This window comes from Haemaphysalis longicornis, unplaced genomic scaffold (genome assembly GCF_048455015.1).
Source record: "Haemaphysalis longicornis isolate Haplotype H1 unplaced genomic scaffold, Haemaphysalis longicornis Haplotype H1 scaffold_8, whole genome shotgun sequence".
Classification (NCBI taxonomy): Eukaryota; Metazoa; Arthropoda; class Arachnida; order Ixodida; family Ixodidae; genus Haemaphysalis; species Haemaphysalis longicornis.
Window position 1 is genome coordinate 128,852,383 of NW_027526445.1, and position 24,919 is coordinate 128,877,301.

The 24,919-nt window shown below is 45.5% G+C and overlaps 1 protein-coding gene across 2 annotated transcripts in view; it reads right to left on the reverse strand.

Moving 5' to 3' along the window:
• Positions 1–21,301, reverse strand: part of Fntb (Farnesyl transferase beta subunit) — a 45,201-nt gene extending 23,900 nt beyond the window's left edge. The window contains exons 1-8 of one of the 2 annotated variants that reach the window (XM_077681704.1): positions 21,081–21,301; positions 20,777–20,844; positions 20,291–20,366; positions 18,410–18,484; positions 11,963–12,054; positions 9,564–9,613; positions 7,292–7,388; positions 2,463–2,546 (exon numbers count right to left, since the gene is read on the reverse strand). In XM_077681704.1, coding sequence (XP_077537830.1) covers positions 2,463–2,546; positions 7,292–7,388; positions 9,564–9,613; positions 11,963–12,054; positions 18,410–18,484; positions 20,291–20,366; positions 20,777–20,844; positions 21,081–21,191 — 653 coding nt within the window. In that variant the 5' untranslated portion in view covers positions 21,192–21,301. The remainder of the gene's footprint in view (positions 1–2,462; positions 2,547–7,291; positions 7,389–9,563; positions 9,614–11,962; positions 12,055–18,409; positions 18,485–20,290; positions 20,367–20,776; positions 20,845–21,080) is intronic. The other variant, XM_077681705.1, reaches the window with a different exon arrangement.
• Positions 21,302–24,919: the final 3,618 nt, after the last annotated feature.

The window sequence follows — 24,919 nt, forward strand, 5'->3', positions numbered from 1 at the left end:
AACTTCCGGTGGCTGGTTATATACACAACTCATTTTTTATCATTTTTTTTCGACATTTTGACAAAAATTTTGATTTTGATCTTTTTTTCGCAAATATGATATATGAAAAACATTTAAAAAACTGGTGTTATTGGAAAGGCCGTTAAATATTCTGCACTTTGTGTTCCTGTAATTAGTGCCTAACCAATATTTTTAGTAGAAAAAAATTGTTTTCTTGGACCCCTAAAAATCAGTCAATTTTCCCGCGGTAACGAGAGAGTTAAGCGGCAATTCCGTTTAAGCGATTTCCATTCATCTAGATTCTACCGTAGTTTGGTTCAGTAAAAAAAAAGTGCTCTGACCCAATAGCAATGATACGATACAAACTTTATCGCAAAGTTCAAACAAATAATTGAGATATTGATGAAAATATTATGCAGCGGTGGCTCGCCCGCCACTTGCCAGCAATTTGTCAGACATCACAGCGCCAACCAAAGCCACTGCCAAGAAACACGACCGAGCGACTGCAGTGGTGCCTTTAGTTCCACTTGATTGCATCACTTGAATGCTAACGTGCAGTTTTAAAAAACTGATCAAAATGTTTCTAGCGTTAGGAGCACATTATGTCACTCCTACCCATATACATCACTGTAGCGCAAAATTCAAAAGTTTTTCAATATTTCTTGCATTTTTTCTGGTTAAAAAGCACCTTCCGTGGCTGCAATGTAGCTGAGTGAGTTACTAAAGGCTAGTAATTTCAAACTGGACAAAAGTGTATTTGGCCTTCATGGCCCTTTTAGTAGCCATAACTTGTTAATACAGCGTCATGAACAAGTTCCGTTACCAAGCTGTAAACTCTTCAAACAGCTGCAAAACAATGCCAAATGAAAGGTTCCAAATTTGTTTTTTTGTTTTTGCTCAAGTGGCCAACAGTGCATGGTGTATGGTCAGTCATCGCCAACCGATAACTTTGAGATGTGCATGAGGCCCTTGGAACAGAGAAAAGAAAAACGTTAAAAACAACAGCACTCAGCTGTACTAGGCATACTGAAAAGTCTCAAAATGAAAGATCTCCATTTCTATGTTTTACAATTTCATAAAATCGGGCAGAAAATATTTTTCGAAGTTGCAAACCAGGCAGAAATCCGGTTTTTTAAGGGGTACTTTTTTTCCGAACAGAAAAAAAAGTTTCCGAAAAGAAAAAAACAGTTTTGCCTAATTTTCATGTGGAAGAAAATAGTATTCCTTATCACCAATATCTTTATGGCTCAAAATGTTTTGATAAAAATCATGCATATGAACGAAATCTTAAAAGCAAAATAAATAGTGTTGGAGAACTCCATGTTGAAGTTTTGGACAGGTCGTCTTCAATATATAATGGCTCAAAGAGCTGCAGTATGCAATTGTAAATAGCATCAGCGTGCCAGTTGCTATAAGCTCGTGTGAGGGCAACTGTTAAACTTCCTCCAATGTCATATGTTACACCTAAAGTGTGCTATTTGAGCCAGTTAATGCTTAGACAGCACACCTACAATTACGCATTAAAAAGACAAGGAACTAACACACACTTGCCAGTCTACTGTTTGCTTTTGACCCTTGTCTTTCCGTTTTCAGCTCTAATTATACTGTTGCTGTTATGTTTCGCAACTGTATTTAGATAAACACAGTTGGAAACCCCCTCCCAAGCAAGTTCTCATGGCCCACAAACAAAGTAAATAGAATCTTGTAATGACCAACGATTCTTTTTCAAGTTATGTATATTGGTTCTTGAGCAGGAATTCCTGCTAAGCGCTTTCAGCGGTCATTCACTTTGCCCGAAGAATTTCGTTTAATGCTACTGTTCAAGGGACAATCTCGGGTTTCAGCCAAAGACAGAAGACACCCCCATGGAATTCTCTATTCTCAAGATGGATGGCATTAGTGTACCACCAGTGTACCACCAGTGCATCACCAGTGTGGCCCAAAAGTGCCAGAGAACTTTATGTTGTGCCCCAACAAGTACTGAGTGTCATCCCCTAAATATCTCCTGCACCATCTACTACACGAAACATACTGACGACACACGATGGCCACTCAGAGTAGCACAGCTTTCAAATTTCAAACAAGCATTTAACATTTCTAGCACGCGTAGTTGTTATCAACGTTCGTTTCCTACTATACTCCAAAAGATTCCTTCATGAGTCAATATTCTGACACAGTCTACCTCACACACTGTGAAGTTTTGTAAGACAAGCCTGTCTTGCAGCACAGACAACTCTTATTTTTCCATTATTTGTTTATTTAGAGCACTTGGGAAATGAAAAAAGAAATCGGTGCGGACCGAGTTCACTGCGAAATCAAATAGCAAATACCAATTGGGAAAATTCCACGTTTTTCACACACTTCTAGAGAAACACGCACGCTAAAAGCTGCCTTCTGCATTAGTTCAAATGCATTACGTCAGCTTGTGGACGGAGTGTACGCACATGTGAGTGTGTACTTACCTCACATCCGATTCTCCCCCATCGTGCATTATAAAAGAACCGTCGGGCTGCTTCATTCGCTTCAGGAAGCTGTACAGCGTCTCCCTGCAAGAAACAAGGACAGTCCTTAGCGCATGCCAGTGTGATGCGGCTACGTCACATTGGCTGACAAGTGTTAATGTTAAGTTATTGTAAGCCACACACTGCAATGGCAGTCACAAAGCTCACCTCGATTGATTGATCGATCGATCGATTGATGGATTGATTGATTGATTGATCGATCGATTGATTGACTGTGGAGCTTAACAGGCTGAAGCTACACCTTCAATTAATTTTTACCACCTGGGGATCTTGAATGTGCGTCAAAATCTTGACACACGGGTGTTTTTACTTTTCACCTCTATCAGCAAAGCAGACACCGCGACCGGGATGAACTTCACAACAATGACCTTCCTTGGGCAGAGCTTCACAACGCCATGGCTACTGTGTCCCCACGACAAGTAATTCACCACGTTGACGTAACGTAATGCAAAGCCAATGCTTTTAACGTACTCGTGGCATCCGTTGTTTGCTGCTATTTCAGCCATCTGACCTTAAAAAAAAAAAAAAAAAAAAAGAAAGAAGGAAAGAACACACAATAGAACAAATACACATGCTGTGTTTCACATTGCGGCACCATTCTTTTTGCACCACTGCTGTGGTAGACGGTGTGGGGACGCAAACTTCTTTACTCGCCCTCCTCCTTAGTAGGGCGAGGAGGGCGTGCCTCCCTTTTCTCCCCACAGGGCGACTGGGGCGTGTGCAAACGACCACTGGCGAGACCGCCGTTGGACACGCATCGCATAGGCATGGTACTAGCGTCACTAAATAAAGGCTTTTAGAGTATCGGCACTCTTTTCTCTCATTGTTATGTGCCGCCAGGATTTTCATTGGTCGGTTGGCACCACGTGATATTTGTTTACATGTGGACGCAGCCATTTTGTTTCTGGGCGCCTCTCCTGTCTCTCTCTCTCTCTTCTGCGCGGACGCTAGAGCAGTTGATCACACTCTGCCCATCACAACCGGCGGAGGTTTCGTTGGGAGAGATGGCCACACTGCAAGCCAGAAACAAAATGGCCCCAGACACTTCTGGGTGCCCGAAGTGGCAGTAATCTTAAGCGTAGCTTATTTAGTGACGCTACATGGTATGCAAATGCCTTTTGGGGCCACTTTTGGCCGTTCCTGCATTGGCCGTTGTTCCCTTTAAGCGTGGGTCACAGCACCCACCGCGTTGATTTGTGCACGCATTGATTGCGTCAGTGCGTTTATCTAGGATGTCCAGTGAGTCTCCGGGCATATCCCACGTCTTTGGTGGGTTGCCCGCATCTGCGATGCGACGGCTCGCGCCGTCTATGGTCAGCAGACGACAGTCCATGCCGCCCGGTCGAGAGCCACTGTGAGCCCCCTTCCCCCACCTCACCGAGCATCGCAGCCAGCCAACGCTGGCGTATGCTGACTGCCGCCCGTAGACGAGCTGGGCACACGCTGATGGGTGTATGCCCCTGGGGCGTAGTGCTGCGTAGTGTTTGTATTGTGGTTGCCCGTGTAATAAACCCCTGTACTATGAAAGTTATTGCTCCCTTTCGAAGTGACTGACGACGAACCCGCACGGCGAGAGCTGCGGCTCGCTCTCGAGCCCCGTTGAGGGCAGAGTCTCTCAGCCATTCAGCGCCGCGCGAGAGCAGTGAGAATAACAACGGCGCATCATTCTGTTCCTTATTATTAAGAAAGGATGCCTACAATGGACATACAGAAAATTTTTTTTTTCTGTAATAATTTGAAGTAAAAGGCAGATATGGCCTTGGTATCAGAGAGTAAAACGTACTGAAATGGCTGAAGTTGACACGATAATGATCGGTTCTTTTTTTTTTTTGCAACCAATTTAGTGTTTTAAGGAACCTCCCCCAATTTTTCTGTACTTTTTTTTTTTTTTGCGTTGACAGCACGCACCGGAAGCAATTTTCCTTAGCTACGCTACACAGCTGTCAGCACTGTCAACTTGAGGTAGCCATTTTTACAACTGTCTTAGAGCATTCGAAGTTTTTGCACCAGCACGGTGTTTGCTCAATCAATTGCCATCATCACTGTGTAGTTTCCATTGCACGTTTCCACAAAAATAGGTGTTTCTTTCCCAACTCCAGTTTTGTTGTTAACTTAACCAACCACTCAGGTTGGTCCAGTTAAGCACTAACGATAAACTAACAATAGTTAGACCTCGAGTAATTATAAAGTGCATGGTAATGGCAGATAGAAACAATTCCTTTCCACTTCTGTCTTCGTGCCTCCCAGACAGCATTTTGGCAGTTTCCTCTTTCAAAACTGAAGATGCTAGAGCTCTGTTCAACAAAGCACAGAAAATGCCAGCCAGGGGCCCTTGTATGCCACTCTTGCAAGCATAACACTGCTCTTTCACAATACTGGACAACTACCCCAACTACCAAGATCTGCAAGGTGACAATGCTTCTAAGACTCACAGCACTACAGAGATCAGTGATAGGTGATAAGTGCCTTAGTATGTGTGCGTCTAAAGTGTAAGATTTTGAAATTGACAGGAGACCTGGCATAGGGGAAAGAAAGTTGGGAAACTGACAAGGGAAATATGGAGAGAGCAATTCCACCCAGGATTTCCTCACACTCGTTTCCAAGGTTTCTCGCATGATTGGAAAGGTGTGCAAGCTTGGTGACAGCTCACACATTTTCCGCTGCCGCAATGTCTTAATTAACGGAAACAAAAGGGTGTGACAAGAAGAAGAGGTTTGTTTAGGTGCAAACATTTGAGAGGAAAATACGTCATTTGAGAGAAAACAAGTACAAAATGTTACATTCTACCAAGGTGCTGTATCTACCCCAATACTTGAATAAATCCTACACAAACCAATTGAAAACTTGGTTTCCACTAACACCACACCTGAACAAGATACCTAAAAGAAAACATTTGCAGTGCATGAAATAGCACACATGAAGAGAACTGTGGCCTAATATGTGGACACTACTTGTGCCTACTTTACAGCCTTGATGATGATTTCGGGATTAATGGCGCAAGGCCGACAAACGCAAAGACAGCCATGACAATGGTGAAATAGATGAGAAGGATTTGTAAAGGAGGCACTAGTTTAAAAAACTTTATACTCAGGGGGTTGGTGTATAAGGCCATAATTAAAGCATAGTGAGTATACTAAGAGAAATGGTGTATAGGGTCATATTAAAACAGTGGGTGCAAGCACCGAAAGTGTAAGGCCCGAGGTTGCACCATCGTTTTAAAACACATAATGAACACAGGTGAGGTTATGGGCTATATGATATGTATTTTCCAAAGTCTACATCTGCTGGGTAACTAAAAACTTTTTTGTAAGAGAACATTGGACTATTTGATAAAAATAACGAAGGGTGCAAGTGAATGTTGTATGTGTAAGCTTTATTAAAATGACAGTTCCTTTCAATGTTGCGCATGTCACAATCAATAAGCATATGAAGGACAGAAAGCTGACCCCCACATCGATGGCACTGTGGCTTGTTTGCGTCTCTTAAAAGGTATGTGTGTGATGTGTGTGTGGCCAATTCTTAATCTGCATAATGCTACCTCTACAAATCTGTCATGTTTTTCAGCAGGAGGCTTTTCTATTTTGGGTTTAACGACATGTATAGTTTATTCTTTCCTTCTCTGTCCCATTGTTGCTGCCAGTGGTCCCGCAGCTTCCTTTTTACAAAGGGTTTCAGATCACGATATGGGAGCTCATTTACGTCTATGCTGCTTTGAAGGGCGGCAGCTGCAGCACTACGGTAAGCCGCTTCATTTCCAGCATGCTGCAGTGGCCAGGAACCCAGCAGGCTGTGACAACGAGTTTCAGGTCATAAGCCGAGTAGAGAGCTCTTAAAACATAATTAAAAGTAGGGTTTCTACTGACCTTCCGAGATAAAAGACTTGAGACGACACTTAGAGAGTCCGTGTATATAACTGAGTTCTTAATTTTGTTTTGAAGAATGTGGTTCAAAGCCAGTAGAATACCGTGCGCCTCTGCAGTGAATATACTTCTGTTCCCGTTCATTGTTTTGGACATATTAAGTAGGGGGCCATTTGCAGCACAGGACACTTGAAGCGTCCGTGTAAAACTCAGCTGCCCTGCTACTTTACAGACTTAGTTACACTACGTGGATACACAAGTGACAACAGGTACAAATTGTAAGCTAAAACGGCTCGCTAGTTAAAATCCCCTCCTACAATTGTTTTCCCCTGTTTTTACAATAAATTCAAAATGAAAGCAGCTTCCCAGCAACTTTCAGATGAGGCTCAACAGTGACGCTTTTCTGAGGTCTGTGATCAAAGTTTCTTCAATGCGGTCAGAGCTTCTTCAAAAATGCGAACAGCTTACAGGACAGTTAAAACGTACAAATATAATGAAAGCTCAATCAATCCATTTTGCACGTTGGTACAGAATGAATACTGCCTTGAAGTAAGCACTCCCTTTTGTCCAAAAAAAATAAAAATGTTTTCACGATTTGTTCCTAGCCAGCACCTCTCAGTTGGCTATTCAGTTGCTGTTTCCGAAATCTGGGATACCGCACCATTTAGGATCTTCAGTGTCCAGCCCCTTCACATAACGAGGAGCTCACCATTCCATTATTTTTTGCTTTTTTTAAAATAAATAATGCTTTAAAGCCGCCAACACCCCTCTGTAATGCCCTTGGACACAGAAGGCAGGTAATAAAATTGAAGTACATTAATAAAATTGATGAAGTGAAGTCTTTTTCCCCACAATACAGAGCGCACACAATTCAGCACCCACACACCAGATGTCTGTTGCCTCCCATACCTGTTGACAACCTTGTAGGCTTCTTCACAGCCCAGTATACAGAGGGCGTTCACGGCAGCATAAGTTGGGGCTAGATGGGCTTGCTGGCCAGGGCCACCTTTCAAGGGGAAGGACCAAAGCAAAAAACGGGAACACAGTGAGGCAGTCATCCAACCTAGAGCCACTATATCAGTTTTAGAGTATCGGCACTCTCTAAGCTCATTGCTGTATGCCACCGGCAGCAGACATTGGTCGAACCGCGTCATGTGACATTTGTTTACCCCAGAAGAGCCATGGGCAATGACATTTTGGTGCCTCTGTGTTGCCGCGTGCGCACGTTCTTCGATAAATTGTGATTTTCGGAGAGCAGTGCCGCTGTGTGACACGTTGAGAGTGAATTTTTAAGCCCCAGACAGAGTAGCGATGCCATGCTGCTCTGTACCGGGTTATTTCAACCGGCTGGGAGGTGGAAGCGCCTGCTTCACTTCCCGTGTGAAAGAATGACAGTGGCCTAGCATTGCCTACAGCCACTAGAAAAGCGTAGCATGTTTAGTGGCTCTAGTGTAATCTAGAACCACTAAATAAGCTACCCCAGCGTAACCAAGCCTGACCCTGTCGTGCCGGCGCACTGTCCCAAAATCTTTGAAAAGTAAACGCAGCTGTCACGGTTGCCAAGCGGCGCCCGGACCAATTCTTCCCATCAATGTCGGCCGCAATAGAGCGCATAAAGCTGGCCACCCTGGCGTCAGGCATCAAAATGGTTGCCGCCGTGCATCAGTGTCATTACTCTACAGCGTAGCTCATTTAGTGGCTCTAGTGCCAACCCACACAACAAAGACCATTTTGCCTCGCACAGTTTCGGGCGATGCAATAATACCATCTACGCATGCCAGGTGGAAAATATCGAAAAATGCAAGACAATGATCCATCGATATTCCCAAGGCATTTGCACCATAAACATGCTACCAGAAGCGGAATCCCACTACATACATATAAATGTATAACCAGTGCATGTTACTTGTGCTAATAGTCTGGAGCCCTGGGTAGGTAATACACGATGGCCAATCAAAGGGGGTGGATGCATTTGCAGATTCGTTCCCTATACCTCTGCTTCAATGGGTGGCACACTTCAAAAGTGTGCTACATCGGACAATCAGCTCATTGCCTCATAGCACGATTGCCCCAAGAAAAGCTACATGCTCGATAACACCACTGAGGCTGTAATCCAAAGACAACTGGCAAATAAAGGCAAGACCACAAAAAAAGATAAAACACAAATACCCATCTTCCACTCACATGTACAGCTGAACCTCATTATAAGAGACATGGATGTAAGAAACAAATGGGTATAAGAGACACTATTCACCCACATGGTTCGCTGCCCTATCTTTCCCATTAAATTGACCTCTTTTATAACAGACATCGGATATAAAAGATTGGTTATAAGGGACAAGTCATCCTGGAACTTTAATCAATAATCTCACTTGTAACAGACATTTTAACTTCAGATGCAGTGCCACCAGTCACCAATTGCAGTTGCTTCCATTGTGGAAACACAGGTGGATGACAGACGCCTGCAGTCGCTATTTATTATAACTTCAGCAAACACACAGTAATTCAGGCAGCTATGAAATGACGATGAGAAGCCCTGCCAATGGAAATGCAACTTACAGAAGTGGTTGAAGCTTACTGCCATCCATTGGAGCGCGACCCCACATGCGGGCTCTCCCACTCACTTAACTCCCAATCAAGAAGCATCGCAAATGTTGAGTCCTGCAAGCGTAATGAATAGCCTGAGCACACAGCGGAAGAAGTTGTGTGCTCTGGCTATTCATCAGGCATGTGAACTCAACATCTACGATTCATCTCCCACAAATAGTGAAGGGAGAGAAAGCTTGTAGAATTGGTTGTAAAAAACAGTGTAAACACAGTCATGAAGCAAACAAAGATTCAGAACTGTTTCATTAATCCTGGGGGCCAAACATAAATTAGAATGAATCTTTTGCAACATGCTGTAGCGTTCTTTTGAGCTTATTTTAGTCATACGGTGCCCACATTGAACTATGGGTTGATCAGTTAGAGAAAACATGGTACCCTGCATATAAGAGACAGAAACTGCTCCCCCGTACGTGTCTCTTATAAAGGGGTTCAACTGTATCTTGTCTCTGTTTCGCCATGTGCTCAAGTCTGTCTTGTCTCTCTTTTTTTTTTCCAGTTATTTTAGTTACCCCCGAACATCACACCACGGGGCAAGACAATGAAGACACCCTCGAGGAAAACTGCCAGAGCTTACCACTGAAGCCTCCATCCGGATGCTGGCACTTTTCCAAGAACTTGGCAACACTGTAACAGAGCGGCCACAAAAATTCAAGCCTTTGCTCATCAATTCAACAAAATTAACATCAGGAGCTGGCCGCTTTCCCCTATCTGAATATCCGAACCTTCACTAATTCATTTTTTTGTTAATTAAATCAATACTTGAGTGGAATTGGCTCTCAAATGCCCAAGTGCCCTCTGTGAATAAGAATTTGTTTTGTCTTTTTTTCTAGAACCTTTTTTTTAGAACCTTCGAGCACCGCAGGTATATGTTGAACAGAAAATAAAGAATAAAGAAAATTTAAAAGCTTAACATGCCACGGAAACAACTGAAGTGACACTGTAACATGAAGTGACCCTTAAGTGCAGGTCTAGGCATTCATTTTCATCCTCTCGGATTAACTACCGAGCACTCAAATCTTATAGTAGAGGTCTAGTTTAGTAGAGGTTTAGTAGACGTTTAGTTAATCACCTCACCAAACATACTGCCAGCCAGGAATCAAAATTTTCTATGTTGTACCCAACAGTTCAGACACTCGGGGAGCTTTCCCGATAGCAGGACTTGCATTCAAAACAAAAGCAACGGCAGTAAGACACTAACCTCCCCTATGGGCATCATCAGCTGTCTACTGAACACTCTGAAAAGGACACAGGTTTGTTCTTTGCACTGCTGCCATGGTTGAGAGACGCATCCAAGAGATGCAAGGTTAAGAGGCTTGTTCGCGAATAAAGAACCATCAATGATGAGAAACCACTGCAGCCTTGAGCATAAAACAACTTTAAATTCAAAAGAGCACGAACTTGGGCACTTTGGTATGTTCCAACTTGAGAGAGAATCAGTACACAGACAAAGCAGGACAGGATGAGATAACGCAAGCCACTCCATGTCATGAATTCTGTTCCAGCTTGTATGGGTGTTGCTTCCCAAAACAGGCTCTCAATCTCTGAGTGACCACGCTTCAATCAACAAGTGATTAAAGTCACTCCAAGTAAACGTTCTCTTTGTCAGCGACTGCTCATTGGGGATGTTTGATTAAACAGTAAAGTTGTAGTCAAGTTGAACTCGAACATAGGAAAATAAAAATAGGGGTACAGGCTTTGAATATTGAATTGAATATTTTTTCAACTATACTGCCCCAAACCAAGCTGTGTTAATGGTTTGTTCTTTGTTTTGATGCCAGCGCCTAGCCATGCACGGCTGTCTCAACTTGTGCTGAAAGCAGATAACGTAGATATTGTATTTGATTTTTAAGACAAGCAATGGTGCACTCTCAAGTATAAATCAGATCGAACAACCTAAAATGTCTGCATCTACATTTATCAATGTGTTACACTCACTCTATCTCTCCCCAGTCACCTGAAGTAGCAAGCCAAGCACTGTGCAGAGCTGACTTCTTCAGTTCCATTAAATAATTCACTCACTCCCCTTGGCATACAACATTTTTTGATGCTTAGTACCTACAGCATGTTTAATACTCACTGCCATCTTCAATAATTGCACTATGCTTGAATACCATACTTACCCGATTCTAACACGCACCTTTTTTCCGCAAAAGTAGACCGAAAAATCGCGTGCGCGTTAGAATCGGATACGAAACCGAAACTGCCGAAACAGCTGAAATTTCGTTCCACCCATCGCCATCACCATCTCAAGATGGCGCCAAAGCTTTTAGCAACAATTTTTCGGATCTAGACACCTCGGCTTTTCTATCGGCGTTCACACAAATCGTCAAATTATTCCAGTTGCGCGCTTGGTAACAGCAATGGCAGCAGCGGCAATGAAGGTGCGCCGCTTCTGCGGCTTACAAGCGGCTCCCATGCGTTCACAACGAGCGGTTGGCTGAAGCGTACGCCTCTAGAGAAGCTCGCGGGATGGGCATGCGAGGCGTGGGCCACGATCCCATCGAACATGGTTGAACGTTCGTTCAGAAGTGTGGCATCGCGAACGCGCTTGACGGCACCGATGACGAGATGTTGCGGTCAGCGGAAGGCGACAAGGAGCTCTCTGAGAGCGATGAGGAATGAGATGAGTGAGATTACTTTGGGAAATAAATCGCCCGTTTCTCTCGTATTCGTTTTTCTTGCTCACAATGTTCCTTGCGCGTTGCAATCGGAGGTGCAAGTTTTTTCGGTTTTTAGCCTGGAAAATCGGGTGCGCATTAGAATCGGGGGCGCGTTAGAATCGGGTAATTACGGTATTTGAATTCTTCAAGCCCAACACCTGAAGGTATGAAATCTCTGTAATCGCATACTCAGAGCTATTAAATTTATATATAAAATTTCGGATCTTTGCACATGCCTACTGCCTCTTGTTTTTGTTACTTCAGCATGCAAAGGCTGGGAAGCTAGGGCAAACAATAGCAGTGTTGTACTTACCTTGACTTCATTTCTGCGTAGATTGGAACATCCAGGAGCTCTAGGCTGTGGAGGATCCAGTAGCATAACCATGGGCGGCTGGCATCAAGGTCCTAGAAATTGTAAACTTTCCGTGAATCTTCATATACGTGCAAAAGAGGGGAAAAAAAGAACCGAAGCTAGATAAAAACAGTTTCTTTTTCAGCTTGGGAGGTCCCTATGATGCGCAGCTTTCAGGGCAAGAATACCATTAAGAGTAGGCGGCTACTTGATCATGGTGTTCACAGCACAAACAAATGCAGATGAAGGAGAAGGCACAAACCTGGACACAAAGTGCTGACTAAACATTTTTTCCCCGTTTTTATCTTTATTATTTTGCAGCTTTTCTTGCCCTCCCCCTCTTTCCCCTCCTCCAACTGCATTAAGCATTTCTGAAATGCATGTGTGAAGTTCTGTCTCATCCTCGTAAACAGATGCTTCTTCCAAAGGAAAATAAAAAATAAATACTGCAAGCCAGAATATAAGCTATACTATTCTCTATTTATGTCTCTTTTCTTTTTACTCCATGTTCCTCATGAATAGTTGCAAGAAACACGGTTCATTTTAAATTTAGCTTGGCACACATGATCAAGATATGGAAAAACCGTTCCACCATCTGCTTTAGAAAACTATAAAGGTTATTGTACACCCATTCTATAGTTTCTCAATACAGGGCAGGTTACCATTAAAGGGGCCCTAAATAGGCTGCCAAATGTTACGATTTTGCGTGCGCAGTCACTGGAGTACTATCCAAGGAACGTCATCCCGCAAAAATTGTTTAAATGCGTTAAGTATTAGCCGAGTTATCGCTCATTAAAAGGGGCCACCCATAAGGCCTGGGGCTCTCCTCCTCTAGTAGCTCCTCCGAAGCACTGTGGAAGCCGCGACGTCATCGACCCGGCGCAAGACCACCCAGAGAAACAGGGCAATCCATCACCCTCCTTGATGTACGTGCAGTCATTGGCTGCGCCAAGCCCTGCGCGCGCTTTTTTTTTTTTTAGCACTCGACGCGCATGCTCCGCCCACCAGATTCCGGTTGCACGGTGGGCGCTGTCGCTGTGGTTCGCGTTCGCGGCGCCGCACTGGGCAGTGTCTCGTGCGTCATAGAGGCGCGTCAGAGCCGGAAAGAACTGCGTCAGAGCGCACAAGTGTGGCGGCAAGGTATGGTTGGTGAGCCAGGGGAGGAAGTGAAATCTTTTTTTCGTCTTTGTGCGGCCACTGCTTTACGCAGAGGTGTAATATTTGGTACACGTTGTCGTGAAGGGGTACTCTAGCGATTGCGCGATTGAAATGGCGACATTCGGAAGCCTATTTAGGGCCCCTTTAAGGCTTTTATAAAGTTGGGCTAGTTGGTTATCTGACTGCATTTTACTAGCGAAAAATAGACACGGACGAAGAAGAGGTACACAGGACACTTGCTAGACTACAACTGAAATTTTACCTAGCGTCTGAGAAATAAAGAAAGATAACATATCACCACAACCTACCCCTACACATCCCCACACACGCCAGCCTATGTGTCAAACATGCGCCCTCGTAGGTAGCGACTGACAGCTGGCGATGGTGACCAGGTTGACGTAGGTTGCAGACGGGTTGACACACAAGGAAGAAGGAAGGACAGGGCCCATACAATTAGAAAGTGTCACAGTTAAGGCATAAAGTTGGGCTAGTTGGTTATCTGACTGCATTTTACTAGCAAAAAAAATTTCGCTAGTAAAATGCAGGCAGGTTACCGGGGTACCTGTCAAAGAAAGGTAGGTGTGCCTCCGTCTCTGAATATGCGGCGAAATAAAGATTCCCCTCGTTGCTGGCTTCTTCGTAGTACTAGTGACAAAGGGATGAAATTTCGTCGTTCTCGTAGTGCGATATGTGAAAATGTGATAACAGCGGTAGTCTCCCCTCTTAACAGCATTGCGGAGAGGGATGAGATGCCAATGTTGTCCCTTACCGCAACATACACCATCCCCCGCCTCCTGAAATCCTGTTAAACGCTTCTGGCATTGCAAATCCATATTGCCAGAAGGGCTGCGAATACCTGCCAATTTTTTTATTCTAACTTTTTTCGTCTGTCTCTTTTTAGCAGCACTGAGCTCTTCGAACACAGCCAACTATACAGGTATTTTTTCTGGGAACACTGTTGCATCAGCAAGCTTCCATGAAGCACTCCTTAGAGGCAATAAAGGGGGATCCCTGTTGGCTTGAAAGTCTGGAAAGGGATTGCAAATAATGGAGGTGGAGAGCTGGAGAATCACGCTCTTGGATGTATCCCGAGCCTGTCCTCTACTCTGTGTGTTTTTTCAAGGGTGGAGGATCCCGCAATGCTTTTACATGCAAGAGTAGCTCTCAAGAATCTCCTCGACTGTAGGCCTGAGTGACGTAGGAAGTCGGAATACCAGCGTCTGTTTCTTTTTTTCCTGCCTCCCCACCCCCTCTCTTGTCCTTACTTTCTATTACCTTACGGATAAATGGAACCGCAACCAGAGTTGAATGGAAGGAAAAGTCGTCGGTGCACCTGAAACGCAGCTGCGTATTTAAAAACTCAGTGTGCAAGGCGTCGTTGGGCGTTCTGGCGGTAACTTTTGCGCACTCGATACGGGGACACAGAAAAAGGTGACACGAAGACAAGCGCAGTATCGAGTATAGGGACCGGGCAGCTGGACGGGTGGCGCCACCACTCGGCGCTCCCCTCGTCAGTGGAATGAGCCGGTGCATTGGACTACACAGCCTCCCGTTGTTCTTGTCGTGTTTGCTTCGGTGCTTTGTATGTTTTGGTGGCGTTGTGAGCAGACATGTGAGATGAAACGAAGTCTAGACAGATGTGTTGGGTTCTTAGATGCAGTAATGACTACGTAAACTTGTAGGACGCGTCTAAAGTTGGGTATCGGCTGCAATGACATGAGCGCTTTTTACAGCAACCTGCGCTTGGCTACACCCGTTCTGAGTACGAATAAAACTACTATTAGTAGTATTATTTCCTTCTTAAATGCACAAACAGCTACGCAAACTTATTGGATGCTTGTAAGGTTGGGGAAGGGCTACTTTGACCCGAGCGCTTTTTGCAGCGCTCTGCACCTGGCTCCGCGTGATCTGAGTAGGAATAAAACTATTAGCAATATTACAATTCATTTCTACCACTTTAACTTATCTTCACTGGTTTCAATGACTATGGTTTCCACGCCAGCCTTAGCGCTGGGATACCTCGATACGTGTGCTTTAAATAGCAAGGCACCTGCATGCATACGAGATGGATTACCGTGTAGTAGAAATGTTGCAGTAGTTTACACTTTCTGTAACCGTGAGCTTTGTACCTTCGGTTTTGGTGAGCGACACTGTGACAGTATGGGAGCCTGATAGCCGAAGTGGAAATCCCACGTTTCTGGTGGTCATTTTATCAAGAGCCAAAGTTATTCACCAACTCAACAGCCCAAGCTATAAAACCATCCCTCCTCCCCATCCCGTTTTACCACCTGCGTAGAATAAAGGCTGTCACCGATAGTTAAAAAATGTCGCAGTGTTAACGTCAGCCGGTGTTTTTTAATGCTTAAGTAGTCTCTACAGATTACCTAAAAAATCGTGTAATGCCTGGTGAAGACACCAAAAACGCGCGATAGTTGCCTCAAATATGGGTACATGAGCCCGAGTCCTCCACCACAGACACATTTCCGACACGCTAGAAAAAGTTTAGATTTGGAGAGGGGGCATGGAAGTTCAAAATTACACAAATTATTACGTCACAAAATATTACGTCACAATTTCTGTTTTGAGGTAAATCTTGGAAGACACCCCCCAACTTTGTCTTTCGCTTGTGCACGACGTCGATGCCGTTTCGTCATCAACTGCCAAAGGCCAGCACCGCAGCATTCATAGATCGGTTGCACACACCGGCTTTGTGGGAGCATTTAGCGGCAATATACTCCTCGATTCGCGAAACTGCATGCAGGCATGAAAAGATTGCATGAAGCAACGAACTTTCACTTCCAGCTTGGCGCATTGAGCGTCGTCTGTTATTTGTAAATACTGAGTATGGGCGTAAATAACACACATGGCATGCCTCGTAAACGTCACATCTACGCTCCAGATTTACCGATCTGAAAAATGCACGTGGGGTTGCGCACGCTTTGCAAGCCGCACCGCAGAAAAACGACAGAAAACCATGCACAACTACGCTGCGCTGACCGCCACCGGCATTCCACTGACGAGCAGTTCGCCACGGGCGGCGCTGTTCGCTGAAACGACGGTGGTGCCATACAACGGCCGCCCGGTCCCTATCGAGTGCGTATCGAGTGCGCAAAAGTTACCGTCAAGATGTCACACCAACTAGCCCGCCTATCCGTATTATTACATATGGCATTGTTTTCCACTGCCAGTCATACTTCACACTTGAGAGCACTTTGCTTTCTGTAACATGATGCCGGCCTTTCGAGCAAATTGGACACCTGCGCTCACTCAAGTGTTCAAACTGCAGTTCACAGCTGCACAGTCGAAGTCATTTAATGTCGGCAACATGGGGTGGCCCATGTTATCCGGTTTTTGGACGCGAGTGAGATGAAGGACTAAAGACAGGAGTAACTGTGCACTGGACAAGTTGAAACAGGTTCATTGTACTACTGCACGGAACCATGAGGACTAAAGGAGAGGCACATGTGACACACGACAAAGCACGCAGTTCTGTATGTGCCTTTTTGTAGTTTTCATTGTTCCGCGCAGTAGTAGAATGAACTACAAATGAGGCAACTGAAGCGCAACAAATAAAAAGTACAATTTAAACACACAAACATCTAAAAACAAAAACATGAAGCAGCCACATCAAAAGTTTCTCTCCCTGCACAACAAAATGGGGAGAGAGAGAGAGAGAGAGAGAGAGAGAGAGAGAGAGAGAGAGAGAGAGAGAGAGAGAGAGAGAGAGAGAGAGAGAGAGAGAGCTCTTTATTAGAAAAGAAAGCTGAAATATTTGCCAGAATTTCGACACCAACACGCTACTAGGCGAGGGAAGGGAGGAAACAAAAGGCTCGATACATAACAGAGAAAAAGAAAGAAAGAAAGTTTTTAAGAAATCGGAGCATTCAGTTTGTGTGAGTAATGTTACCCCTACACTACTGCACCGACAGGCATGGCGACAGTTTGCTCAGTGTTTATATGTTTATATGTGTATAACAACCTAGCAAAACAGACTTCAAGGTACCTCGAAGGCAACATACACTTTATTCGGAAGACTGGGCCCGCTCCCATCTCACCACAATTTTGTTCCACGCGAAATGTTGCTGCCACCTTCACTGAGAACGTAATGCCTAAAGTTGAGGATTTTAAATCCTCAACTTTAAACTAATGTGCTAATATTTTGTTCCACGGGCTTTGCAATGTATTTCAGTGAGAAGAAAAAAACAGGACAGTACGTACAACCCGACGACACTGTCGCGCAACAACTAGAAGTTGGTAGCCAGTTATCAGAGCTTTTCAGTGCTTCACTATGCTGTGCGAGTTCTTCAGCTTCTGGCAATGAAACTTATTTCAACTAGATAACTTGAGATCAGCCGAAGCCTCAGTGATCCTCTAAAAAAAAATTTTTGGGATTGTCCTGCTTTTGAATGATGTGATATCGCTACAAGATCTCCCCAGAGATGGGGCATCAGCATCCTCCACACTCGTTCTGTCTGCCTCCAACTCAAGTCGATTACCCACACCTTTTCACATTTGTAGCAATTCGCCTCGCGCCATATTGCCGTAAAATAGCAGTACTTTGGATTTTGACTACAATGAGTTTAAACTGCAAGCCCACAAAACTATTTCCATTTGCAGTGCCTTCATTGGCATCAGCCCAATGGGCAAGTTATTCTTACGGTGTCACCATGAGCGAATTTCCACCTCCAGCTATGTTTTTAAAGCGAAACTTTACATGGCTTGGCGAAAGGAAAATCCCGCGGTCTCGTGTGCACAGAACACTCCTACAGCGCAACTCCATGACTGAAAAAACTGAGTTGAAGAGGAGTTAGAAGTAAGGGGGGGAGAGAGAGATTGGCTGGGTTTAAGGATGACGTGGCTACCCTCTCACATATAGCTCTACCAGTATGGGAGAGTGGAAAATGGTCCCTCTCTCAGCAGGAAGCCACTGCATGCAACGCAGCTCAGGTGACAGCAGCAGGTGGAGCAGCCCCAACACGGCAAAACACTGGCCACACATTACTTCAAAATGGGTAGGCCGCACGTGATACGTAACATGCAACACACTGGCCCCACGGTACAGCTATCTGTATGGAATGCATGGGTACATTTTTTTAAATTTTCTGTGCAGCTTGCTCTATTGCAGCCTGTATTAAAATTGGCTCGAGTGTTGTACCAATAACGCTACCTTTCAAAGGAAGCAGGGTTGCATGTTGCCTGTAAGGTCGCTTCGTGCTAACCTATCACAATTAATCCTTATCTAACATTTACCATGCTGTGGTTAAACACATGCTCGCACCGCACTTCACCATTGAGCAGGAGCGCTGACGCATGGCACACCCGACACTGCATTTCAAAAAACAAAAAAAGAAAAGAAAAAGGCAACATTTGTTTCAGATTTTGTAATTATACACAACTGCAGTGCATGTAGTGCCACGGTGAAACAGAGACGCGTGCGAGCGCTTACACCATAGGTGAAAAGTTTACATTTTGCCAGGTAGGGGGGCTGGCCCCCTTTCTTCGTTTGTGTACGTATGTATGTACGTGTTATATATATATATATACATCACAACCATTACAATATGGTGGTTAGTAGGCTACGTCCTTCTCCTTAAAAAATATAATTTATTGTTGCTCCACATTTCCGGTGATATTGGCCGCTACGTGCTGAAAAGCAGTCTTTAGATCAGTCTCGGGCAAGCCTGACAAACCCTTCAAGATGGCATCCATTGACTGAGGGCGCAAAGGCGTGCCACCCAGCTATCCCCTTCCTGTAATCACTAACCCCCCTTGGGCTACCAGCTTCTCCTCGATCTCTGTGCGTATATTTAAAGGTATTTAGCGTGTACATGGCATTCTCAGTCAAAAGTAAAAAAAAAAAAAAAAACTATGGATTACGCAATCGCTGCTGGCGCTTCTGTGTGCTTGTCCTTCTATGGTAAGAATTTGATGGAATAAATTGGAAGTATGAAATTAAGCTACGCACGTCTGCACCAACAACGATGCAGTAAGCTTTTAGCCTAAATAAAATTTTAAGTGAAAGGGTGGAGACAACTCAAAAGAAATCTCAACTGATAATGGCACTTTGGAGAGTAAATGAGGCGGGGGACCCGCCGCGGTGGCTCAGTGGCTAAGGCGTTGCACTGCTGAGCACGAGGTCGCGGGTTCGATTCCCGGCCGCGGCGGCTGCTTTTCTGATGGAGGCGAAAAGCAAAAACGCCCGTGTGTACGAGATTTCGGCGCACGATAAAGATCCCCAGGTGGTCAAAATTAATCCGGAGCCCTCCACTATGGCGCGCCTCATCGCTTGCGTTGCGTCGGCGTGTTAAACCCCACAATCAATCAAATGAGGCGGGGGGTCTGCCCGCCCCCGGGAAGCACGGGAGGAGGCTCGAGCCTCCTGTAGTTGGCGCCTATTGCTCACACCACAATCAATAGCACAAGTCCTGTGCTGCTGAATGCACACTTTCTGTATGGGATGCGTCTTGTTGCAGGCAGCTACTACGAACCTGTTATCGAAAGTCGCTTGCATTAAAGAAGTACTGACACAAAACTTTCGTGCTTTGTTTTTTCCTTTGCTATGGGTGCCAACCAGCCCACTAATCATAGATTGGCACATTAGAAGGTCGACTGCAGCATAAATAACTGTTTACAGCCTTGTTTATTCATGTCAGCTTCGGTTTCGGTGAAACAAACACTGAGGCAGCCACTGTTACAGGAGGGCGCACTTCACGTCACTGTTCTCGTCGCACCACAACCAGTCTGGGCGCACGCGAGACCGGTCGTGGTTCTACCCACCCGAGCAGCATGACATCAGTTCCAAAACTACAATGTGATGCCCAAGGCGAAACAGCAAGCGCCAACAGCCAACAGCACTTCGGCTATATCAAGTGAGCCCTGACACCAGCAATTTGGGGCCAGGCGCACGTGGTGTGATGCTGATGCCAATGTTGAAAGTGTAGCTGTTCTGAGCTTTCTCACCTGTGCAAAGATTAAGACTGATTTAAAACATGTCATACTAAACGGTTAGGATTGAAGCTTACTGAAAGGTATCTCCACAAAAAGAAGAAGCTATTTACATAGTTATCTCAGCTTTGAAATTTCGTGTCAGTGCTCCTTTAAGAATCATAAAAAGTGAATGACTTGCGATACCTGGTAACCTTGAGACAAATGACTCAGGCCTTTCATACAGAAGGCGATGTGGCGTTCTCTCTGGAGGGTAGGGCACCTGAAACAAACAATAACATCACAAGTCTGTAAAGAGCATGATTGCTTGGACAAGTTTAGAGGAGCAGGCTAACCAGAAAGTAAGTAAAAACACGTTTGTGGGGACACAGATGAAGTCTGCTTTAAATTTGAATGAGGCTCACACAAGCGGTACCTTCTCAGATGCGTTCACAGGGACATTTTTGAAACTTAAAAACGGTGCCAGAAGGACCCCGACGATTTTATTTTTTGTTTGTTTTTTGAGAACGAAGCCTTTTTCCTGTTTGGCGCTGTTATCCACAAATCAAAACTGCATTTGTATTTGGAAAATAATACGCATTTCAAGCATGCCGGCTTGAGACGTTTTATTAGCCGGTTCGATGCTAAAAGTTAGGTTCACCGAAGTGCGCGAAACGAAAATATTTGTCTTACCCTTCTCCAATATTGACCAGGGACCTGGTGTTCTTGAAGAAGCAGTCCACGGAATTCTCAACGTTTTTCTGGAAGCGAGACACGAAGGGAGGGCTGAGGCGCTTTCACAGATTCGCGTCTCGTGAACTCAGACATCGCAAGTATTGTCCGACACGTCACGTTCTTAATAGTTGTAGTTATGAACAAGTGGTACGCCAACGATTCTTGAAGGATAACAGCAGTGTGCGACGGACAACTATGGAACGAAGTCGCAAATGACATTTACGCCGGTTCGAATAGCAGCCAGCGTCTCGGATAACAATACCTGCTCTTCGGACGACGCCGTCGGGTAGCCGTCGTCGTTGTACCGCTGAGCATCTATCGAAGGACTGCAGCAGCGCGTAGGAAGCATCGTGCAACCGCTGTCTTCAGCCATAGCGATTTCAGTTTACCGGCACTACTCTACGGACACCAACCGCAACTCGTAAAAAGTCGCACTGTCAGCTGCCATTTTCGGCTGAAACGCGACCTTTCGGATTTGGCTCTGGATTGCGATAGGCTGGCTGGTTTTAGATTGGAGTGGATTAGATTGGATAAGGTGGCTAAATAATTGTTTTTGCAGTTTCGGTTTTCTTTTCCGGGGTTTTCTTTTTCCACAACGGAAATAGTGTTTGTTAGCAAGAATTGTAGCCAGAAACATTTAGAAAGAGGAAGCAAAAATGATTCCACACATAAGGCACTGGAGTGAGTCGTCTAAGCCATGGCAGAGTCCTTCAACGCATAGAGTTTCATACTAAACTCTATGCTTCAACGGACTTTGCCCGTGGTAAGGTAGCCACCTTACCCGTGGCGAGTGCACTACAGAGAAATTTCGCGAGTGTCTGTCTTGCTACCATCAAATCAGGAGAACACTAATTGCGTAGTTCTTTTTTTTTGTTGTTTTTTTTTCTCCTTGTAAGTATAAGTACAGTTGTCGAGAGGTCACCTACAAGTCTCGTCTCTGCGTGCTGGCCACTGCCACGCGTTGTGTAATGATGATGACCTTACGCCGCTGACTTCTGATGTAGTTGAGCCTGAACCCGCTGAGCAAAGCGCTGTGAATGCTATGAATCTATTGTAGTGTTCGCGGAGCGCGAGAAACGTACAACCGACACGTCTGGCGTTCAGTCTGAGAGTGCCTTTATTTTTCGGCTCCCCTCCCCGGGTCGCGCCCTCGCAATTCCTTCGTCGGGCCGAGCCGCCGGCTGCGCGCCGTCGGCTCGGGTTTCCATTGCGTCTCGGCATAAACACACACACAGCACATCTTCCCCTCTCAGCCTTCCCTTTTACAAGCGTTGGACAGGCTTGACTGTGCGTCCACTCCGTGTCTTGTAGCCTTGTGGGGCGCATGAGCTCTCTTCGGTTCATTTGTTTCTGGCGGCTTTTGGTCGTCGTAAACCGGCGCTTCTCCCACCTCACGTCTCCTCGCATCTTGCGAAGCTGGCGGATTTCTCCCAGGCGTTGATTCATATTAGACGAGTGTGGAACCTCAACTTCAGGGACTGGGGCTAAGTGGATTCGGTTTCTTCTCAGTTTGTCTGTTTCTGTCTCCACAATGTAAGACCTCGGAGACCCCGCCGATGAAAGCACCGTTCCAGTCTTGTTCTGGTTCTTTATCCACACCGTTTCTCCCGGCTCTAAATCACGCGTAGGATCCGAGCCCCATGCCTTCTGTCGTGGTTTCTCTTCTGCTGGGCTGCTCGGCGCAGTTCCCACGCCTGGAGCGCTGTATTGTCGACAACAGCGGGTTCTAGCTAACTAGACACTGCCGGAACAGACGTTCTCAGACGCCGTCCCATTAACAACTCGGCAGGGCTAAAGCCATTTGCAAGTGGCGTGGCTCTGTACGCCTGAAGAGAAATATAACTGTCCCCCGTTTTCTGTAGGCTCTTCTTTATGATCCGCACGGCTGCCTCAACGAAGCCATTGCTTTGCGGAAACCTGGGGCTTGATGTTACGTGTTCGAAGCCCCATTCTTCCGCGAACTGGCGGAAAGCAGAGCCATCAAGTTTTTTGAACTGAGGTCCATTGTCGCTGAAAACTGTCTCAGGCGTGCCATGCCTTGCGAAAATAGACTTCACGTGCTTGATGACTTCTTGCGCTGTCATACTCGGAAGCAGGGCGATCTCGGGATACCTTGAATAATAATCGGTCACAAGCAAGTAGTTCTTCCCTGTTCCCTCCACAGTGAAACATGTCCATGGCAACTTTCTGCCATGGTCGATCGGGGAAATCAGATGGCATCAACGGCCCATGTCTGTATCCCTGTTCTTTAACGCACTGTGTACATCGGCGAACAAGCTCTTCGATTTCTGTCGATACACCCTGCCACCATACCGACTCTCGGGCTCTTGCTCGACACTTAACAATTCCTTGATGTCCCTGGTGTATCTTCGCGAGTATTTCTTTGCGCATGGGCCCAGGAATTATAATCCTTGATCCTTTCATGAGAAGGCCATCTTGAACAGCTATGTCTGACCTGTGCTGCCAATAATCTTTACATTCGAAAGGGAGCTCTTTGCGGTCTGGCCATCCATCATTGCAGTAGCTGCTCAACTTGCTGCAAATTGGATCTGCCGCTTGCTCTCGTCGAATTTCCGCAAGTCTCTTGTCAGTTGACGGAAGATTGGCAATTACGCTTCTTACGTAGCATGAAACTTCTTCTTCAAGCTCAGTGCTATCTCGGTGAAGCAGCGGCTGTCGAGACAGAGCGTCAGCAGCAACAAGGTCCTTACCCGGCACATGTGTAATTTTATAGGAAAAACGCATCATGCGCATTTTTAGCCTTTGTAGCCTGGGAGTGATATCCGACAAATGTTTCGATATGAAAATCGGAACTAACGGCTTATGGTCAGTTTCAATGGTAAACTGTAAGCCAGTGACATACTCTTGAAACTTCTCACATGCCCAGGTCACAGCAAGGCCTTCTTTCTCAATCTGAGCGTACCTCCTTTCTGTCTCTGACAGGCTACGGGATGCGTACGCTACAGGTCGATAGACTCCATCTTTCTGCTTCTGTCGCAGAACTGCACCTAACCCGAACGATGAGGCATCTGCTGAAACTACAGTCATGTTCTCTGGGTCGAATACTGATAGAGCTGGACTTTCAGACAGCTTTTTCTTCAGCAGTTCGAAGCTTTTCTGTTGGGCTGAGGTCCATACCCACTCGCTTTTCGCGTTTAGAAGAGCGTTCATGGGGTGAGCTATTTCTGACATGTTCGGGACAGACTTCATCAGGTAGTTTGCCATTCCGAGAAACCTTCTCAGCTCCTGAGTGTTTGATGGTGGTCTCATGTCAATGATAGCCTGCACTTTTGATGGGTCGGCATGAATTCCTTGGTTATCAACGATGTGTCCCAAGAACTTTACCCTTTGAACATTGAACTCGCACTTTTCGCGGTTCAACGTGACGCCATGTTTCTGTAATCCTTCCAGAACCTCTCTGAGACGGGCGTTATGCTCTGCTTGTGTCCTGCCGTAGATCAGGATCTCATCCATGGTACACACGACGCCTTCCAGGTTATCCAAAAACTGTGACATCTTCCTTTGGAAGAATTCAGGCGCTGAACTGATTCCGAACGGTAGTCTCTTGAACCAGTACCTGCCAAATGGCGTTATGAACGTGGTCATGCTTCGAGACTATTCCGCAAGCTCAAACTGCCAAAATCCTGAATTGGCGTCGACTTTGGAGAAGTACTGGACTCCGGCAAGTTGCGCAAGGACAGGCAGAGTGTGAACTTCTCGCTCTACAAACTTGTTTAGCTCAGTCAGGTCTACGCATATGCGTACATCTCCGTCAGGTTTCTGAACAATGACCATTCCAGAACACCATTCTGTTGGCTCCTCAACTGGCTCGATAACATCAAGCTGAACCATCTCTTGAAGTTTCGCTTTGGCCTTCGACGTTAATGGTATGGCAACTTTTCGAGGAGTGGTCAACGCTAACGGTACAGCATCTTCTTTAAGCTTGATCTTGTATGCGAGCTTAATTTTACCAAGACCGGAGAACAGCTTGGGAAACTCACCCTGTGGGTTGACAGCTTCGCTTTTCTGAATGATGACTTGATGAAGACGTTTTACAATGCCTAGTTCTTCGCTAGCTTTCCTTGACAGGAGAGGCATCTG